Raw genomic sequence first — 16,055 nt, forward strand, 5'->3', positions numbered from 1 at the left:
AACGCCGATGTCAACGTTTAATGATGTTTCCTTCGTTGTGTCCCTATTTCATATCCCTCCTATCCGATCTATAAACTTTTACTTAGTCGCGGCAATACATACACACACTCTTTACAGATACACGGGCCGAAGGTTGTGCAGTCCACTGATGATTCAACAAGAGCCAAAGGTTGTACCGCTCATGACAACTCTCCAAGAGCTGATGATTGCGCCGGTTAGTGATCATTCTATCCTCGATTCCTCGAGTCGAGAAAGACGCACCACGCTAGATATGGGGTACAGACTAGGGGGGGCGTTGCTGATTAACGGTCAGCTGCATCCCAATAGGAAGTATCCCATGTCGGGCACAGGTACAGAGCACTGAAGACTGCAACATCCCAATTATGAGAACACTTGTAATACTAACCTCGAGCCAACCGCGAGTAATCGGTTACATATAACTAACATAGTTGTAAGCAAACATTGTCAAAATATTGAACTCCCGGCCCCGTTCGGCTGACGCCATATGAGCCTTAATAAAAATACATATTTTGGATAAAAAAAAAAAATCATGAGTGGACTGAAATCGTTTCTGTAGAAATCGGGGCTAGCTGTATACAGAACCGAAACTGTACAAGGACTCCTAGGTCAATTACCTTGGGTTGATAATGTGGAAGCTATAACCCCATCACACAGTCGCAGCAGTGGAGGAATGCAACGTGCAACGGGTGCAACGGGTGCAACGTGGAATGGTGGTAAGAAGATCAGGAGTGCTGATGGAGAATTGAGCTGTTATCAGTGTCATGAACCAGGACACGTGGTAAGAAAGTTTCCCAAGGTGAAATGCTTTAGGTGTTCAAAAGAAGGACACGTGAAACGAGACTGTAAAGTTAACTTAGTTTCACAAGTGGAAGCGAAAAAAGAAGCTAGAGGAGCCAGTGGCACGAGCTTGATGAGAGTGGTGGACAAGAAAAGCTTGTTCAGGGAAACGGTGAAACTGGCAGGTGAAAATTATAAAGCTCGCGTTGATTCGGGCGCCGATCGATCAACGATTTGGGAGAAGTTCAAGCACAAGGTGGGCAAAATTTCTTCTTGTCACTTTATGCTGCAGGGCTTCGGCAAGAGCGAAAAAGTAAACGTCACGGAGATGGTCTCGGCAAACGCGTTGACGGATTGGAGCTTGAAATTTCGTTGGCCGTAGTACCGGAGTGGGCTTAAGATATTCCGATAAATATCGGAAAGGACATAATCGAACGTGACGATCTCGTGATGGCGAAGCAAAAGGACAAAGTATGTTTCGAGTGGGATGTTGAAGATTCGACTGATGCGATGAGTTCACTCGAAGAGGAACATGAAGTAGCCAACATCTACAAAATAGAATGGTCAGAAGGCCGTAACATTAATCGAGAGCTGATAAATAGTGAAGAGAGCACGGAGATTACGCAGAATCTTCTGGAAGTGGTACGAGATTATCATGATTGTTTCGATTTGGATTTGAAGAAGATGGGAAGAGCAAAGTCCACTGAAAAGACGATCTTATTGGAGGATAACGAGCCAGTGTTCGTAGGACCCAGGAGAATGGAATACGCTAAGAAACCAGCGCTTACAAAGATTACGAATGAGCTACTGGAGGCGAGGATCATTCAGGAAACAGAATCGCCATGACCTCGTCGTGGCCGGGAAAGAAGAGTTCGATAAATTTGTGGTTCTGCTAGACGTGATTCGAGCAGAGGGATTCACGATCAAATCAATGAAAAGTCGCTTCTTTATGCGGAAGGTAGAGTTCCTGGGACTTGAGGTCACTGGTGAAGGAGTCAAACCAGGTGAAGCGAAAACGCTGGCGGTGGAAAAATTTCCCACACCTAAGACGGTTCATGAAGTACGGCAATTCATGGGTTTAGCGGGATTTTTCCGCTGGTTCGTTAAAAAATTTCAGTCTGATAGCATCCCCGCTATATTAACTGCTGAAGAAAGATGTTGTGTTCAGCTGGGACGTGCATCAATCTCAGGCTTTCGAGTAGATAAAGGATGTTCTAACTACTCGACCACTGTTGGTATTGTACGACCCCTCGGCGGATTTGGAGCTTCATACCGATGCGTCGAGCGGTGGACTAGCTGGAATATTGCTTATGAAGACAGACGGAGGTTTCAATCCGATAGGATTCTTCAGTCGGGAAACTAGTGGAACTGATGCGAAATACCATAGCTACTGGAAGCTGGAAATGCTGGCGATCGTGGCAAGTGTGGAACGATCTCGTATGTATCTGCTTGGACGATTTTTTGTCATCCGCACAGATTGTTCTGCTGTTCGTGATGCTTATCGAAAGCGAGAGATGGATCACCGAGTGGCGAGATATTTCCTGAAGCTACATGAATATGATTTCCGGCTGGAACATCGAAGTGGTAGCTGCATGAAGCATGCTGATGCCCTCAGCAGAAACTCAGTTAAAAAACCTCAGGAAATAGAAACGGTTGTGGAGAATATGCTGGCGATTGAGATTAGAAACTTCCTCGTTTCGCTGCGGCGATAAGATTCAAAATTAACCGAGACTATTGACAAGCTGTGCTGAGATCCCCTGACGGACGAAGACCGCCAAACGCAACAGTGCTAGGTTCTGGAAACCATCGGCTTTATCGATTAGTGGATGGTGTAAAGTGTTGGGTGGTTCCGTCTAGGATCCGTTGGAGAGTAGTGAAAAGCTTCCAGGACGATCGAGGCCACTTTGGCGAAGAAAAAGTGCTACAAATGCTGAAGAAGCAGTTCTGGTTTACCAAGATGAGGAAATATATTAGGGCATACATTGCGGCTTGTCCGAAGTGCGCATTCCATAAAGGAAAGGTTGGACGCGAAGAAGGTTTCCTACATCCCATTCCCAAGACGCCAATACCGTTCCATACGGTGCATCTGGACCATTTGGGTCCGTTTCTTCGTTCGTCGAAGGGAAATGACCACCTGTTGGTGTGTGTTTGTGGATTCACGAAGTTTGTACTGATAAATCGACGCAAACAGGACTAGTTTTGAATATGATGGAGGAGATTGTGAGCATTTTTGGTTTGGCTGCTCGTGTGATCACAGATAGAGGAACGGCATTCACGGCTAAGGCATTCCAGAAGTATCGTATTGATAATGGGTTGGAGCATCTAAAGGTTGCTGTTGGAACACCCCGTGGTAACGGCCAGGTGGAATGCAGTAACAAAACCATCCTAACGGCGCTGCGCCGATGAAAGAAAATGGGATGATAGTGTCAAGTGCATTCGACGACGAGGGTAACACCAACATCGCTGGTGTTGGCATACAATCCTCGGGATTATACATTCAATGAGCTAGTTGTTGCTTTGCACGATGTAGGAGAAAATGTTGAGCACAATCCAGCGACGTTCCGGAACATGGGAGAAGCCGCTATCCTGCAGAAGCAGAGAGAACAGAAGCAATATTTCGACAAGAGGGGGAAGGCCGCAGAGTTCAAGGTTGATGATCTGGTTTTAGCGAAGGAGGATCGTTTTATACCCGGTGGAAGCAGAAAGCTAGAGATCCGGGCTATTTATTGTAACAAAGGTGTTGGAGAATGATCGCTACCAAAATCGGAGACGTTCCAGGAAGCGACCACGCTGGACGAATGTTCCGTACAGTATATTCAGACGACCGAATGAAACGCTGGTGCGTTGACCTTGACGAAATCGGTGAAGATGCCGAGGAAGATGAGGAGCAGCCAAATGAGCAGTGAATGGTAGTAATAGTTTTTTTTTTATGAATTATAGTTTGCATAAAACTGTTAAGATGAGGACATCTTTTAGATCTGCGTGTCCGAACCACAGGGCTTCTCTATATTATGACAGTTAACGGCTGCTTCTTCTAGTAGGTCTCCCTTCAAGAGACCGGACCCAACTTCTCACATATATAAGAAAAATGGATTAATAAAAGGGATATAGTACAGTAAGATTTGAGACTGACCACACATTTAATTAGTTTGATGTCCGAAAATCGAGTTTCGTTCCCTTAAATATTCGTATTTCTCACACTTGCTTTTTGTAGACGTCGAAATTAAGGGAACGAAAATTAGATCAATCAAAACGTGAGATTCAGCGCAGCAGGAAATCGAACGGAACGCACATAATTTTTCTGTCCACCATTTTTTTCATATTGATCCACTTTGTTATAAGTAATATTAGTTATGCGTCGCAACATCACTTAATCAATTCAAACATTGCAGTCGAAAAGTATGTACTCGTTTAGGAAAATTTATTTTTAGGTTGAAACGACTCGAAAAACATTCGAAAATGATCAAAAGCTGAGAATGTTTGGATAAATTTTATTTTGGAATCACTGTTTCTCAGAAACGGTAGCATTGAGCAAAATTTTGCTGGCACCTTTTTGACTGCATATTATGCGTACATCCATAAAATCGAGTCTGGAAATAATTTTAAAAAAACATATCAAAAATTTTTTAAAATCCTTTTTTATACCTTTTTTTTTAAATTATAACTTTTTTGTACTTAATTCTCCATTTTGGTGCACTGTGCAATAAACTTCATTAGTAGTCCTCTGCAATATTTGATTTATATATAAAAAAAAATCAAAAACACCCTTTTTGAAAAATTTGAGGATAAGATGTTATTTTCGAAATAAAGTAGAAAAAACAATGGCGTACATTTTCCCATATAGCCCATATTTCCCATATAACCTAAAACATTGAGTAAGACACCATATCAATCGGACCACCCGTTTCTGAGTTACCTATATTTTTTGAAAATTTTCAAGCAATTTTTATATAGGCCCTTCTCAAAAGTTAAGCTAAAGTCAAAATGGGAAACCGATGATGCATTGTCCTTTTTGGTTACAAAGAATGCGTCTGTAAAATTTAAGTTAAATAAAAAAAAAACCAAAATTTAATATATGAAAAAAACGTCATTTGCGGTGGAACAGCTCCACTGTGGTTTCCAAGTGATCAATACCCCGGAGCTGAGGCTGATTGATACTGGTCGATTGAGAATAAAGAAGAAAGGTCAAATTGCAAGCGACAAGAAGGAGTTTAAATGAAAATAGAATTCGGCTGCCAAATAAGTAAAACACACCCAGTGCAAAAAATGGCGGGCTATGTCCGAGAAGGATTCGATCAATGGGATATTATAAGAAATAACATTGAAATCATGATCTTACAATAAACATACAAAACCCTGTGATGTATAAATAATAAAACAAATACAGGTCGGACTCGATTATCCGGAGTATAGATTTTTATTCACTCCGGATAATCGAATTCTCCGGATAATCGAGTCAAAACAATTTTTTTCTTCATTTGTATGTATTTTTCGTTTTTTGAAAATAAAAGAGGAATTTGATTTTTGATTCATCCCCTTAAAGTCAGAAAACACCTTTCTCACATGAAAAAAATAATTTATCCAGATTCTCTCAGGAGGTGATAGACGATCATATTTGATGAAAAAAATCCTCCTACGCATATGTTCGAATTTCAACAATGACAGAGTTGCAGAACTTTTTTTTTCTGGCTCTACAATAAAAAATAAATACGCTACGGAAGACGATCCTGATGCTTTCATTTGAAAGATGAGAAAATTTGGTACAAGATATAGTAGTGGAACAACTAAATTAGTGAATTTTAATAACATTTTGGAAGTGAAACACTTAAAAGTTTTTAATTTTTAATGTGTTATTATTAATTTTATCCTAAAAATTTATATTAAACTAGATTGTTTCTATCAATTAAAATGAAGTTCTTTAACCGCTCCACAATTTGTCCTTTAACGCACAACTTCTATCTTTCTTAATTTGGCTGCAATATCGATATAAACAATTCCTGGTGAAATTGGAAGCGAAATCTATAAACATCACGATTTTTACCTCACTGTACATGTAACAGCCACTTAAACTTCATCTTAACGTTGAAAGGTTACATTTCTTCATGAAATAAGTCATATTTGAAATATAAAAAAAATATTTTTTTCCAAACTGAATATAATCGAGTCCAAAATTGTATATAATCGAAACACATATAATCGAGTCTGTATATCATCGAGTCCGACCTGTACTGCATTCTATTAGTCAAATCATTTCATTTGATACCAATATTGAGGGGATTGCAAAAAATACATAGTCGACCATTTTGTGGCGGCGACCTTTTCGAATTTATGTTGTTCGTAGTGTAGTGTATTCTCCAAATCAAGCCATTCAGCCATTTTTTTGCGGCGATCAAATTGAATTTTTCAAGATCATGAAATACGCAGTTTTATAATGACAGTAGAATTAAAGCTATGTTCCAAATTTCAGATCAACCAGTGATCAGGAATGGGGTCAAATTTCAATTAATGTGGGCAACCCAACAAACATTCAAACATACATAGAAACAGGTCAAGCTGAATGAAACCATTCAAAAAGTAATTAGTTCTTTGGGGACTTGATTTTTCATTATCTGCTATGTTCTACTAATCGAGAACTCTCTTTTGATACATTTTTGGGCATTTTTCATAAATAACTGTGTTCTACTAGGCAAGCCTTTTCATTTGATACCCATATTGATGGGGTTCTGAGAAAATAGGTAATCCGCCATTGTGTAGTGGCCGCCATCTTTAATTTGCATTTTTCATAAATAACTGTATTCTACTAGTCATTTCATACCCATATTGATGGGGTTGTAAAAAATGTATATGGCGCCATCTTGCGGTGGCGGCCATTTTGGATTTGCATTTTTCATAAATAACTATGTTCTACTAGTCAAGCCCTTTCATTTGATACCCATATTGATGGAGTTCTGAGAAAATATGCAATCCGCCATTTTGCAGTGGCCGCCATCTTGGATTTGCATTTTTCATGAATAACTGTGTTCTACTAGTCAAGCCCTTTCGTTTGATACCCATATTGATGGCGTTCTGAGAAAATATATAATCCACCATTTTGTAGTGGCCGCCACTTGGATTTGCATTTTTCATAAACAACTGCATTTTATTAATCAAGCCCTTTCTTTTGATACCCATATTAGCTATTCAATATAGAATTAGGGTAAATGATCTTGGTTTGTCCAGTCGAAAATATGATCATGGTTTACCCACTTTTTTGAATGCTCTAATTCAGCGCTCCTGTGTCAAATAAGGCCTTCGAATGTTTCGAAACATATAAATGAAATTGCCTTTTACATGATTTATAGTAGTTTGATAGTATATTTTTACGAAATCACATGTTTTAAAGGATTATAAAATACACCCTCTATTTGTGTCAATGCGCCCCTCATTCGAGCTAACTTTTAATCGATCACCAGATGATTATTTGGCACGTATTCAGACCTTTTCTGGATTACAACACTTATAAATATTGTAAACATCATGCTTGCTCACTTGCTTTGTATCGGATTTACATAGCTAAACCATTAAATTAACGCATTTTGATGAACTCAATTCTGATCATGAGTTGTCCAATTCAATAATGTTGTTTTGTCCACATGATTACTATGGCAACCGCTTGGCGCGCTGCAGTTTTTTTATGTTTGTTTATGGTGTGCTTCGCGCATAGCAGAAGTATGGTTTTTCTGTGTTGATTGTGTTGAGGTGAACACTTCTAAAATGCCCAAGAAAAGGCAATATTCTGAAGAAAGCCTAAATTATGAATGAATCAATATGATGACAGTAAACTCAAGCAATGATAAATGCAACATCTAATTGTGAATTCGAGTGTTTTCATTCAAAAATGGAGATTTCTAAAACCGGACAAACCATGATCAGAGGTGGTCAAACCATGCTCATAATTCTTCTTTAAGGAAAATCTTTAAAAAACATAAAAATTTGAATAATTTCAACACCTTATGGTAGTATTAGCAACTAGAGACTTGGGGCTTTTCAACAAACCCAAACTCGTATCGATTATGTGTGATTTTCATGAAGAAAAATCGATTTGCATTTACTAGTTGCGTAAAAACACCCCAAATTGGACAAACCAAGATCATTTACCCTATTATACAAATTATTCAAAACTTCCGAAGGTCAAAAATAAAATACTCCGGATAATCGAATCCCGGATAATCGAGTCTCCGGATAATCGAGTCCGACCTATATTTGTATTCATCCTTTCGTAATAGAACTATTTAACATTGACACGTGATACGTTCTCTGAATTGGTATCCACACATATAAATGTAAAGAAACGCTAAAAGTGTAGTGAATTTATTGATTACGATGCATACCACAAACAAAAATTGAAAAAGTTCATGAGAATATTTCGCTATATATGACTGTAGCTTTTATGCCTTGTGGTAGATGTTTTATTGACGTAGAACTAATCAAATCAGAAAACAGGTCACGTTTTTATGAAATAAAGTTAACGTTAATAACTATTTTTGCCGCGGACGGATTTTGGCGATATACATACTAAACGAATCATAAATTCTCTAAGATTTGTTTAATATGCTATACATTAGAATCCCCTCGTTTGTAAATGGTTAAAATTCATGAAAACATTAAGCGTTTCCATTTGTTATGTCCATTTGTGTGCTTTCCCGAACAGAGCTGTCTATAACGAGCAACTTATCGACGACCAACGAAGGGGAAATCGTAGGATTTGAAGTCTCCGTGAACAAAGAAAAAGTAGAAGAATAAAGGGGAATACTTGCCTAGAGTATAAACAGTGGATCTCGCTGAGGCAAACTTTCATTCGGCATCGGACTGTTGAGCAATCCAGTTCACTTTGCTTTCGCTGCGCTTCGATCTAAGATTGGGCCCCACCAGTGGTTATCCAACTTGGATATCGTCGTTTGGTTTTGACGTAGCACTACGTCTTTCATTTCTATACCGGGGTGTAAAATCAAAGTTTCGAAAACGAAAGCGTTACGCCGGAGATTTTGAGCATTAATAGCTCCTAAACAACTGAACGAAATGGTATGATGAACACTTCATTCGAAAGATAAAATGTCTACGCGTTATATACTTGTTACTTTTTGATCCAAAAACTTGTTTCAATAGTCTTAAAATTGATTTCAAAACAGGCTATTGAATACACCAATCGGTATATAAGCGAGCGCCACTCGGAAATCCACTCAGTTCTAATTGAACAGCGATTGGAGCATGTTGTCGATGTTTGTGGTGAAGCTCTTCGTTTATCATGAAAGCGCGAATGAACGGTGTCACCAAGAGCCTGTTTGTGCACATTAGGCCAGAAGGGAATCCATCAGGAGGAGAGTGACGCCGCAAATGGTTCCCTGGGAAGAGATCGGAGCAGCCGCCACACACACATACACGCGCGGAACTCTTCGTTTGGATGCCATTCAGCAAAATAATCTGCCAGTTCCCCTGGGTACTGAAAAATACATTCATGCGAAAGAGTTAATTTTAATGTTTTTTATCCATGTAACACTGCGACCAAATATTTTTCAATTAAGTGCCATTAACAGGTGGTTATCGAGTGACATTAACCACTGGTGTGCTTCGAGTATCGAGGAAAATCGGGAAAAATCTAATCGTTGCTGAAAAATAATCTGCCAGTTCCCCTGGGAATTGAAAAATACATTGATGCGAAAGAGTTTATTCTAATGTTTTCTATCCATATGACACTGCAACCAAATACATTTGGTTTTGTGATTTTTCAATCAATGGCAATTAACAGGAAAGCTTCTGAAATTATTCTTCCCCATCAGTAGAAAATTTTCGTATCCAATATTGTATGCGTGCTCAACGGAAAATGTTTCGCATCGCGAAAATTATATAATTCTCAATTGATTATTGCTCAGTCGCCGAAAGTTTCAAACTCAGAGAGTTCATTCCCCTCTAGTTTGCCTTCCAAATTGCCATCGTAAACCACACCTTCTCTCGATTCAATCACGCACAAAAAGTATACATAAGCGATATTCTGGTGGTGAAACGCATTCATTTTTCGTGAGGACATCGACAAGACAACATCGTTACTGAACGAGTTGAACGAGCTGGACGAGCTAAATGGTGAGGGATCAAGAGATTCATTACCTGGCCACACACATACACACACACACACACACACACACACACACATATACGTACGGAACTTCTTTCGTTTAAATGCCATCCAGCATCGAGAAGATTCCGGAAGAATATTATTGTTGCTGAAAAATAATCTGCCAGTTCCCATGGGAATTGAAAAATACATTCATGCGAAAGAGTTTATTTAAATGTTTTCTAACCATATAACACTGCGACTAAATACATTTGGTTTTGTGATTTTTCAATCAAGTGCAATTAGCAGGAAAGCTTCTGAAGATTATTCTTCCCCATCAGTAGGATATTTTCATATCCAATATTGGATGCATAAAACCTTGTACCTCCAACGTAACGCTCTCGTTTTCGAAGTCCCCCAACTATTCATTTATTCTTTCATTCAGAATGGATTCAGATTCAACTTCAAACAAATTATCACTAAATCAACGATAGTCCTACGTCACCATTGCGGTTATACTATAGATATAACCCACTTCCTGTTTTTATGTTTGTTTTTCGCGTTATTCGTATCGTGTGTTTTTCTTTCCGCGTCATAAATTGGACGCTTCGCGTAGTGTTTGATGAGCAAGAAGATGAGGAAGGCAGGCTCAAGCCTTGCAAAAAATGAACGCATTGCCAGGGATAATAAAATTTCGAGGCAAGCGTCATCTAATGATGCACGCGATGTTGGTGCAGTGAAAAGCGCTTGCACTGAACCGAGCCTTCGCGAGTGTGACACCGCATCGGACATCAGCGAAGTAGGCGATTTCGGCGCGTCAGTCGAAAATGTAAACGCCGTTACCCAGGCACCAACCAAAATCCAGCCCCCCCGCTGGTGGTGAAGGCGGTCGCTCTTGACAAACTCATCAACGAATTCGCATCGATGGGTGTTACAGCAGAGTACAAGCTGTGTGGCATAATTCAATCTTTTTCCAAGCAGTTAACATTGTTTTCCGTCATCATAAGGGCTTCGTTGGTGCCTTTGAGAATGCATCAATGCATTAAACTGACGTTATGGCGAAGCAGGCGGTAAGGTTATGCGCCAAAAAATTATTTTGGGAATACCAAGGATCTTGAATGTCTTACTGGAATGTTATAAGTTATTTAGGTTCGCGTGCTAGTCACAAAACTGGCTTTAACTAGGATTGCATTTGCACTGATATTGCTACTGTTATCGAGGTTGTTGACATTAACAAAAAGAGTTTATTTCGCTTGTTCAGCCACCAAGAAAGTAAATGTCGTTCTGGAATTTTATATGTGACTAGGTTTCGCTTGCCAGTAGCAAAACTTCCTCCACTAAGGGTGACAGCTACGCTTCTCCCGAGCACGAGAAAGTAATGCAACTTTTTTTCGAGGCCAGTAATTTTAGCAGAAGCGTTTCTTTTGAGAATATCGCAAAATGATGAGAAGTTTTTATATTCCTAGTAGTTTCAAGCCACCAATGTATGGCTCTGTATGCATGCTATGGCGAACCCTAATTTGGCGCTTGATTTACGTTGTACGAACGATGCCTAGAGGTGCGATTCCTTTGAGGCAATTGCAAATAACATGTAGCATGATATTTGATACTTGCAAGTGTTGTCATTGTTGTTGTTTCCATGTGGTGCCAAAGATATATTGATGTAAAGATGAGATGTGGAATAATGGTGCTGGTGTAGCATGTATATAATCGACTGTAGCCGAGTCTATGTCAATTGCGAAAAAGGCCACCGGAATAGCGTTCGAGGTAAATTTTCAATGCATTGACATGAAATAAATTCCGACATACGATCAGCTAGTTTATTGTTTTGCGAGGGCAAGAATGAATCATCAATCAATTATCGTCAACTGATTCTACAATGAAAAAAACATTTCCGAGATTATTCTACTAAGCAGTTGTTTCTAAAATTTCACAGCATTATAGAATAATAACCGAAGGTATAAACAAGCGACTTATATAAAATAACAGCGTGGTTCTACGTCAACAAGGCAGTCGTATCTTGGACACAACCTCCTATAATTTCTGTTTTGTTTCGGAAAACTTATCGTACCCGTTTGGATCTAAACAACTTGGCTAACCATTAGAGCCCGAACAAGGTGGAATCTAACATTAATTTTCTTCATCGATTCTCTAAATACATGAGCGGCCAGATGAACAAATATCCTTCTTTTTCGTAAATTGCATCTGTGCGAACGATCGAAAGCAATTAGCTTTGCATCATCACTGCGCATCATAGGTTTTGCTCATCCCCAAAACGCCTTCACTTGAACCGTTGCTTGTCATTAGGTAACACATTAATATGTTTGAAAAAAGGGAAACAGAGCTACGGCCAATCTGACAATATCGTATTAATAATAAAATTCTTGGATTCGTCTTGTTGAATATACATGTAGTCTTCACAGGGGTTATTTAACTCAAGAATGATTATACCCGACATTCCTCACTTCATTCAGATTAAATTGAAAAATTGTCAAAATTACCAGACGCTATTGGTTAACCAATCAAACTAATTTGCTCCATCCAATATTTTCAGCTGAACATGAACGGACGCGAGGTGGATTATTCACTCCTAGCCTACGATTGTTTCCATATGAGCCAGAAAGGAAACGCGTAAGTAATGGCCGTATTCTAGTTCCGGATCATTAGCTTGAATGGAAATTGACCCAAACACATTTTCCCATTGTTTCGTTCGCCTTCTTACTACTTACTCTGTCCGTTTCGCTTGCCAGATATGCCGGTACCGCGCTGTGGAACAATCTGATGGAACCGGTGGGAGCGAAAACCCGCAACTGGAGACCGCTATTCGAAGATTTCAGATGCCCAACCCAGAAGGCGCCATACCTGTATACGTACGATAATAGCTAACAACCTGACTGCCACACTACGTAAAATCACGATGGTATTATATTCCTAGTTGTATGGTTAATTTATTCGAGAAAAAAAATACTCTTGCAGTGTGAGAGTGCCCAACGACATTAGATTTATTTCCAGTGATCTGATTGATTGTATAGAACCAGTAGGTTAGGCAAGTAAAATTGAAAGTGAAAGAACGCTGTTCGAGCATTCACATCCGAAAACCGGTCCTATTCATCATAAGAACTGTACCAACAACTATTTGGACCACTTGAGTCAGCCTCAACCCAGCAGGGAATCAACCCAAAGATTTCCCGTGAAAACAACTTCACCTGCTGCCGAGAGAGAGAGAAAAAACAGCTGACTTTAATTGATGTTTGTTACCAATTGGGATACTACCGACTCGGTTCATTGAGTCGGGTACTCGATTTGTTAGTGGTTGTTTTAGTTTTGTTTTTGCGTCCGCTCCATTGAATTTCGTTTCGTTCGTTTCAAATGAAGGAAAGGGTAATGGTCGCTTGGGTCTCGCAATCCTTTTGTAAGGGAGCGTGTAAAAACTCGAAAATGCAGATTTACTGTCGCCGATAATGTTTTTCTGTTTGCATAGTTGAGTAACTCACACGAGCCCATCCATCGAGAGCATGCGAGTGTTTGCAAAGTTTACCAGGGGAAGACGTGTTGGGGGAGGAATTCGCTAACAGTTCTTATGCGGTTCGACGAGGGCTCGAATTTGATTTGTTCCGCATTGATGATGCTCAACACGTTTTCTTTATCTTGTATATTTTGAACTAATGTGGGGTTTGAACATCATTTTTAACATGACATTGTTATTGCAAAACATAAATACGTAATTTTTAGTAGTCTTATAACATCATAGAGAAAAATTGGCCCTTTAGAATTTCCAAAATCTATGCGTTTAAATTAGATTTCCCAGTGATTGATTTACTGTCATTTACACTTCTTTTCCGAACATTCGTTAACTGTTCGAAGTATAGGGAAAACAAAAATTATTTAGTCCAAACGAAGAGATCTATGCGTAGCTTTTTCACATTATCATTCTAATCGGTGTATCATCAACAACTTCAAAAAATATGACGATAAAATTATGCCATTGAAACGATAAAAAAACTGGAATTGGGTTATATCTGTGACAGAACCGCAAACTAAACGTAGCACTACCGCTGTCTTGGTAACTATTCATTTGAAATTGCATTTGAATCGATTTTCAATGAATGAATTGATGAATGAATGAACCGGTGGGAGCGTTGCCATACAAATGAAACACAAATTCCTGCATTACTCGAGAATGAATCAAGCAAATCAAACCAAATTAGGCATACAGAGGTTTTAGGGTTCAATTAATGTTTCTATGGTGGTTAGACACTCCTCCCTCCCCTATGTAAGGGGAGGGGGGGTCTGTCATACAAATGAAACACAAATTTCTGTATTACTCGAGAATTAATCAAGCAAATGAAACCAAATTAAAAAAATATTGTATGGCAGTCCCCCACCTCCCGCTCTCTGAGGGAAGGTGGGGGAATGCCATACAAATGAAGCATACATTTCTGCATGATTCAAGAACTAATTGGGCAAACGGAACCAAATTTGGCATGTGGAGGTTCTAGGGGGCAAGAAACATTTCTAAGGTGGTTCAACACTCCTTCCGTCTTTCTAAGAAGGTGAGGGGGGGGGTCTGCCATAGAAATGAAGAACAATGTTCTGCATAACTCGAGAATTAATCAAGAAAATGGAGCCAAATTTGGCATGTGAAGGTATTAGGGGGCACGAAACGTTTCTATGATGAATACACCCCTCCCTTCTCTCTAACGGGGGGCTGCCATACTAATGAAATACAAACTTCTGCATAACTCGAGAACTAATCAAACACAATTTGGGATGTGAGGGTTTTTTGGTATAAGAAATGTTTCTATGATGGTATGACACCCCTCCCTCCTCTGGAATGGAGAGTGTTAAATGTTACACATATTTCTACCAAAAATATCCCAATCAAACATGGCAATTGAAAATTTTCGGAACAGTCTGAAGGAAAAAGGGATAATTCGGAAAATTAAATTCTCTCATGTTCTACAATTACATAGTGACAAGCGTTATTAGTCCATTTGATGTTTGCGCTAACGAAATATCTTTATCTTTTTCTATCTATACCACCAAAAATGGATTGCCGAATATGTTGATAAGAGCAAAACTCGAGATAGGAATTGGCCGATTTAGGGCTGTCTTTATTCTATCATATTTTCTGTATCAGACATTAATTCCATATAACGGAGAAACATGTTATTTGCAAGTGGTTGAAAAATCTTGAACGAGGATTGTGTCAGAAAATAATCTGATATTATAACGATGAGTTTTGGTAGAAGTACTAGGAATTTTATAGTAAAAGGTAAATTCAACGAGGTCGATTAGAAGATCAATCAATGAACAGTTCTGCTATTTCACCGATGAACTTGCGCTTAGTAAAAAACGTGAATGTTTGAAGGTATTGATAACAAAAAACAAATTTTGGGCGGGACGAACTTTGCCGGGTCAGTTAGTGAATGAATGAATGAATGAATGAATGAATAAATATTTATATGTTTTTCCCACGATTTTCTCAAAATTAAAAAAAATAATTCAATAATTCTTCAAGCATTTGGAAATAACATGTTTCTCCGTTGCATGGAATACATGTTTAATACAGAGAATATTACAAAATAAAGACAGCTCAAATCGGACCATTCCTTCCTCGGGTTTAGGGCACACCAGCACATTTGGCCTCCCATTTTTGTTTATATAGATAGAAGATATAGGAATGTGTTATTCCGTCTGAAAATCCTTTTCCACTTTCGAACAAAAATCAATTTCGTTAGCGCCAACATCAAATAGACTAACAACGCTTAGCTAATTGTAAAACATATGGGAATTCTATTTTCCGATTTTCCGATTCTTCTCTCCGCTATATTGATCTACGGGAAGAGACGAATACAACGAAATAAGGATGACTCAAATTGAACCATTCCTTCCTCGGGTTTCGCGCTTACCAACACATTTGGCCTTCGATTTTTATTTATAGATATAAGATATGAAAATGCGTTATTTCGCCTGAAAATCCATTTAGACTTACGAAAAAGATCAATTTCGATAGCGCAAATATCGAATGGAGTAACAACGCTTATTATGATGTAATTTTCCAACATTTGGGAATTCAATTTTCCGAATTTTCCGACCTTCCTTCAGGATTTTTGGAAAATTTTCCGATTTTTCTCTCCACTATATTGATCTACGGGAAGAGACTAAT

At 38.9% G+C, this 16,055-nt stretch overlaps 1 protein-coding gene across 5 annotated transcripts in view; it reads left to right on the plus strand.

The window, feature by feature from the left end:
• Nucleotides 1-13,060, plus strand: part of LOC129768154 (phospholipase B1, membrane-associated-like) — a 59,552-nt gene extending 46,492 nt beyond the window's left edge. For all 5 annotated transcript variants that reach the window (XM_055769610.1, XM_055769606.1, XM_055769607.1 and 2 more), the window contains 2 exons: nt 12,441-12,517; nt 12,637-13,060. In XM_055769610.1, the coding sequence (XP_055625585.1) occupies nt 12,441-12,517; nt 12,637-12,772 (213 nt within the window). In that variant the 3' untranslated portion in view covers nt 12,773-13,060. The remainder of the gene's footprint in view (nt 1-12,440; nt 12,518-12,636) is intronic.
• Nucleotides 13,061-16,055: the final 2,995 nt, after the last annotated feature.

This window comes from Toxorhynchites rutilus, chromosome 2, assembly GCF_029784135.1.
Source record: "Toxorhynchites rutilus septentrionalis strain SRP chromosome 2, ASM2978413v1, whole genome shotgun sequence".
Lineage (NCBI taxonomy): Eukaryota > Metazoa > Arthropoda > Insecta > Diptera > Culicidae > Toxorhynchites > Toxorhynchites rutilus.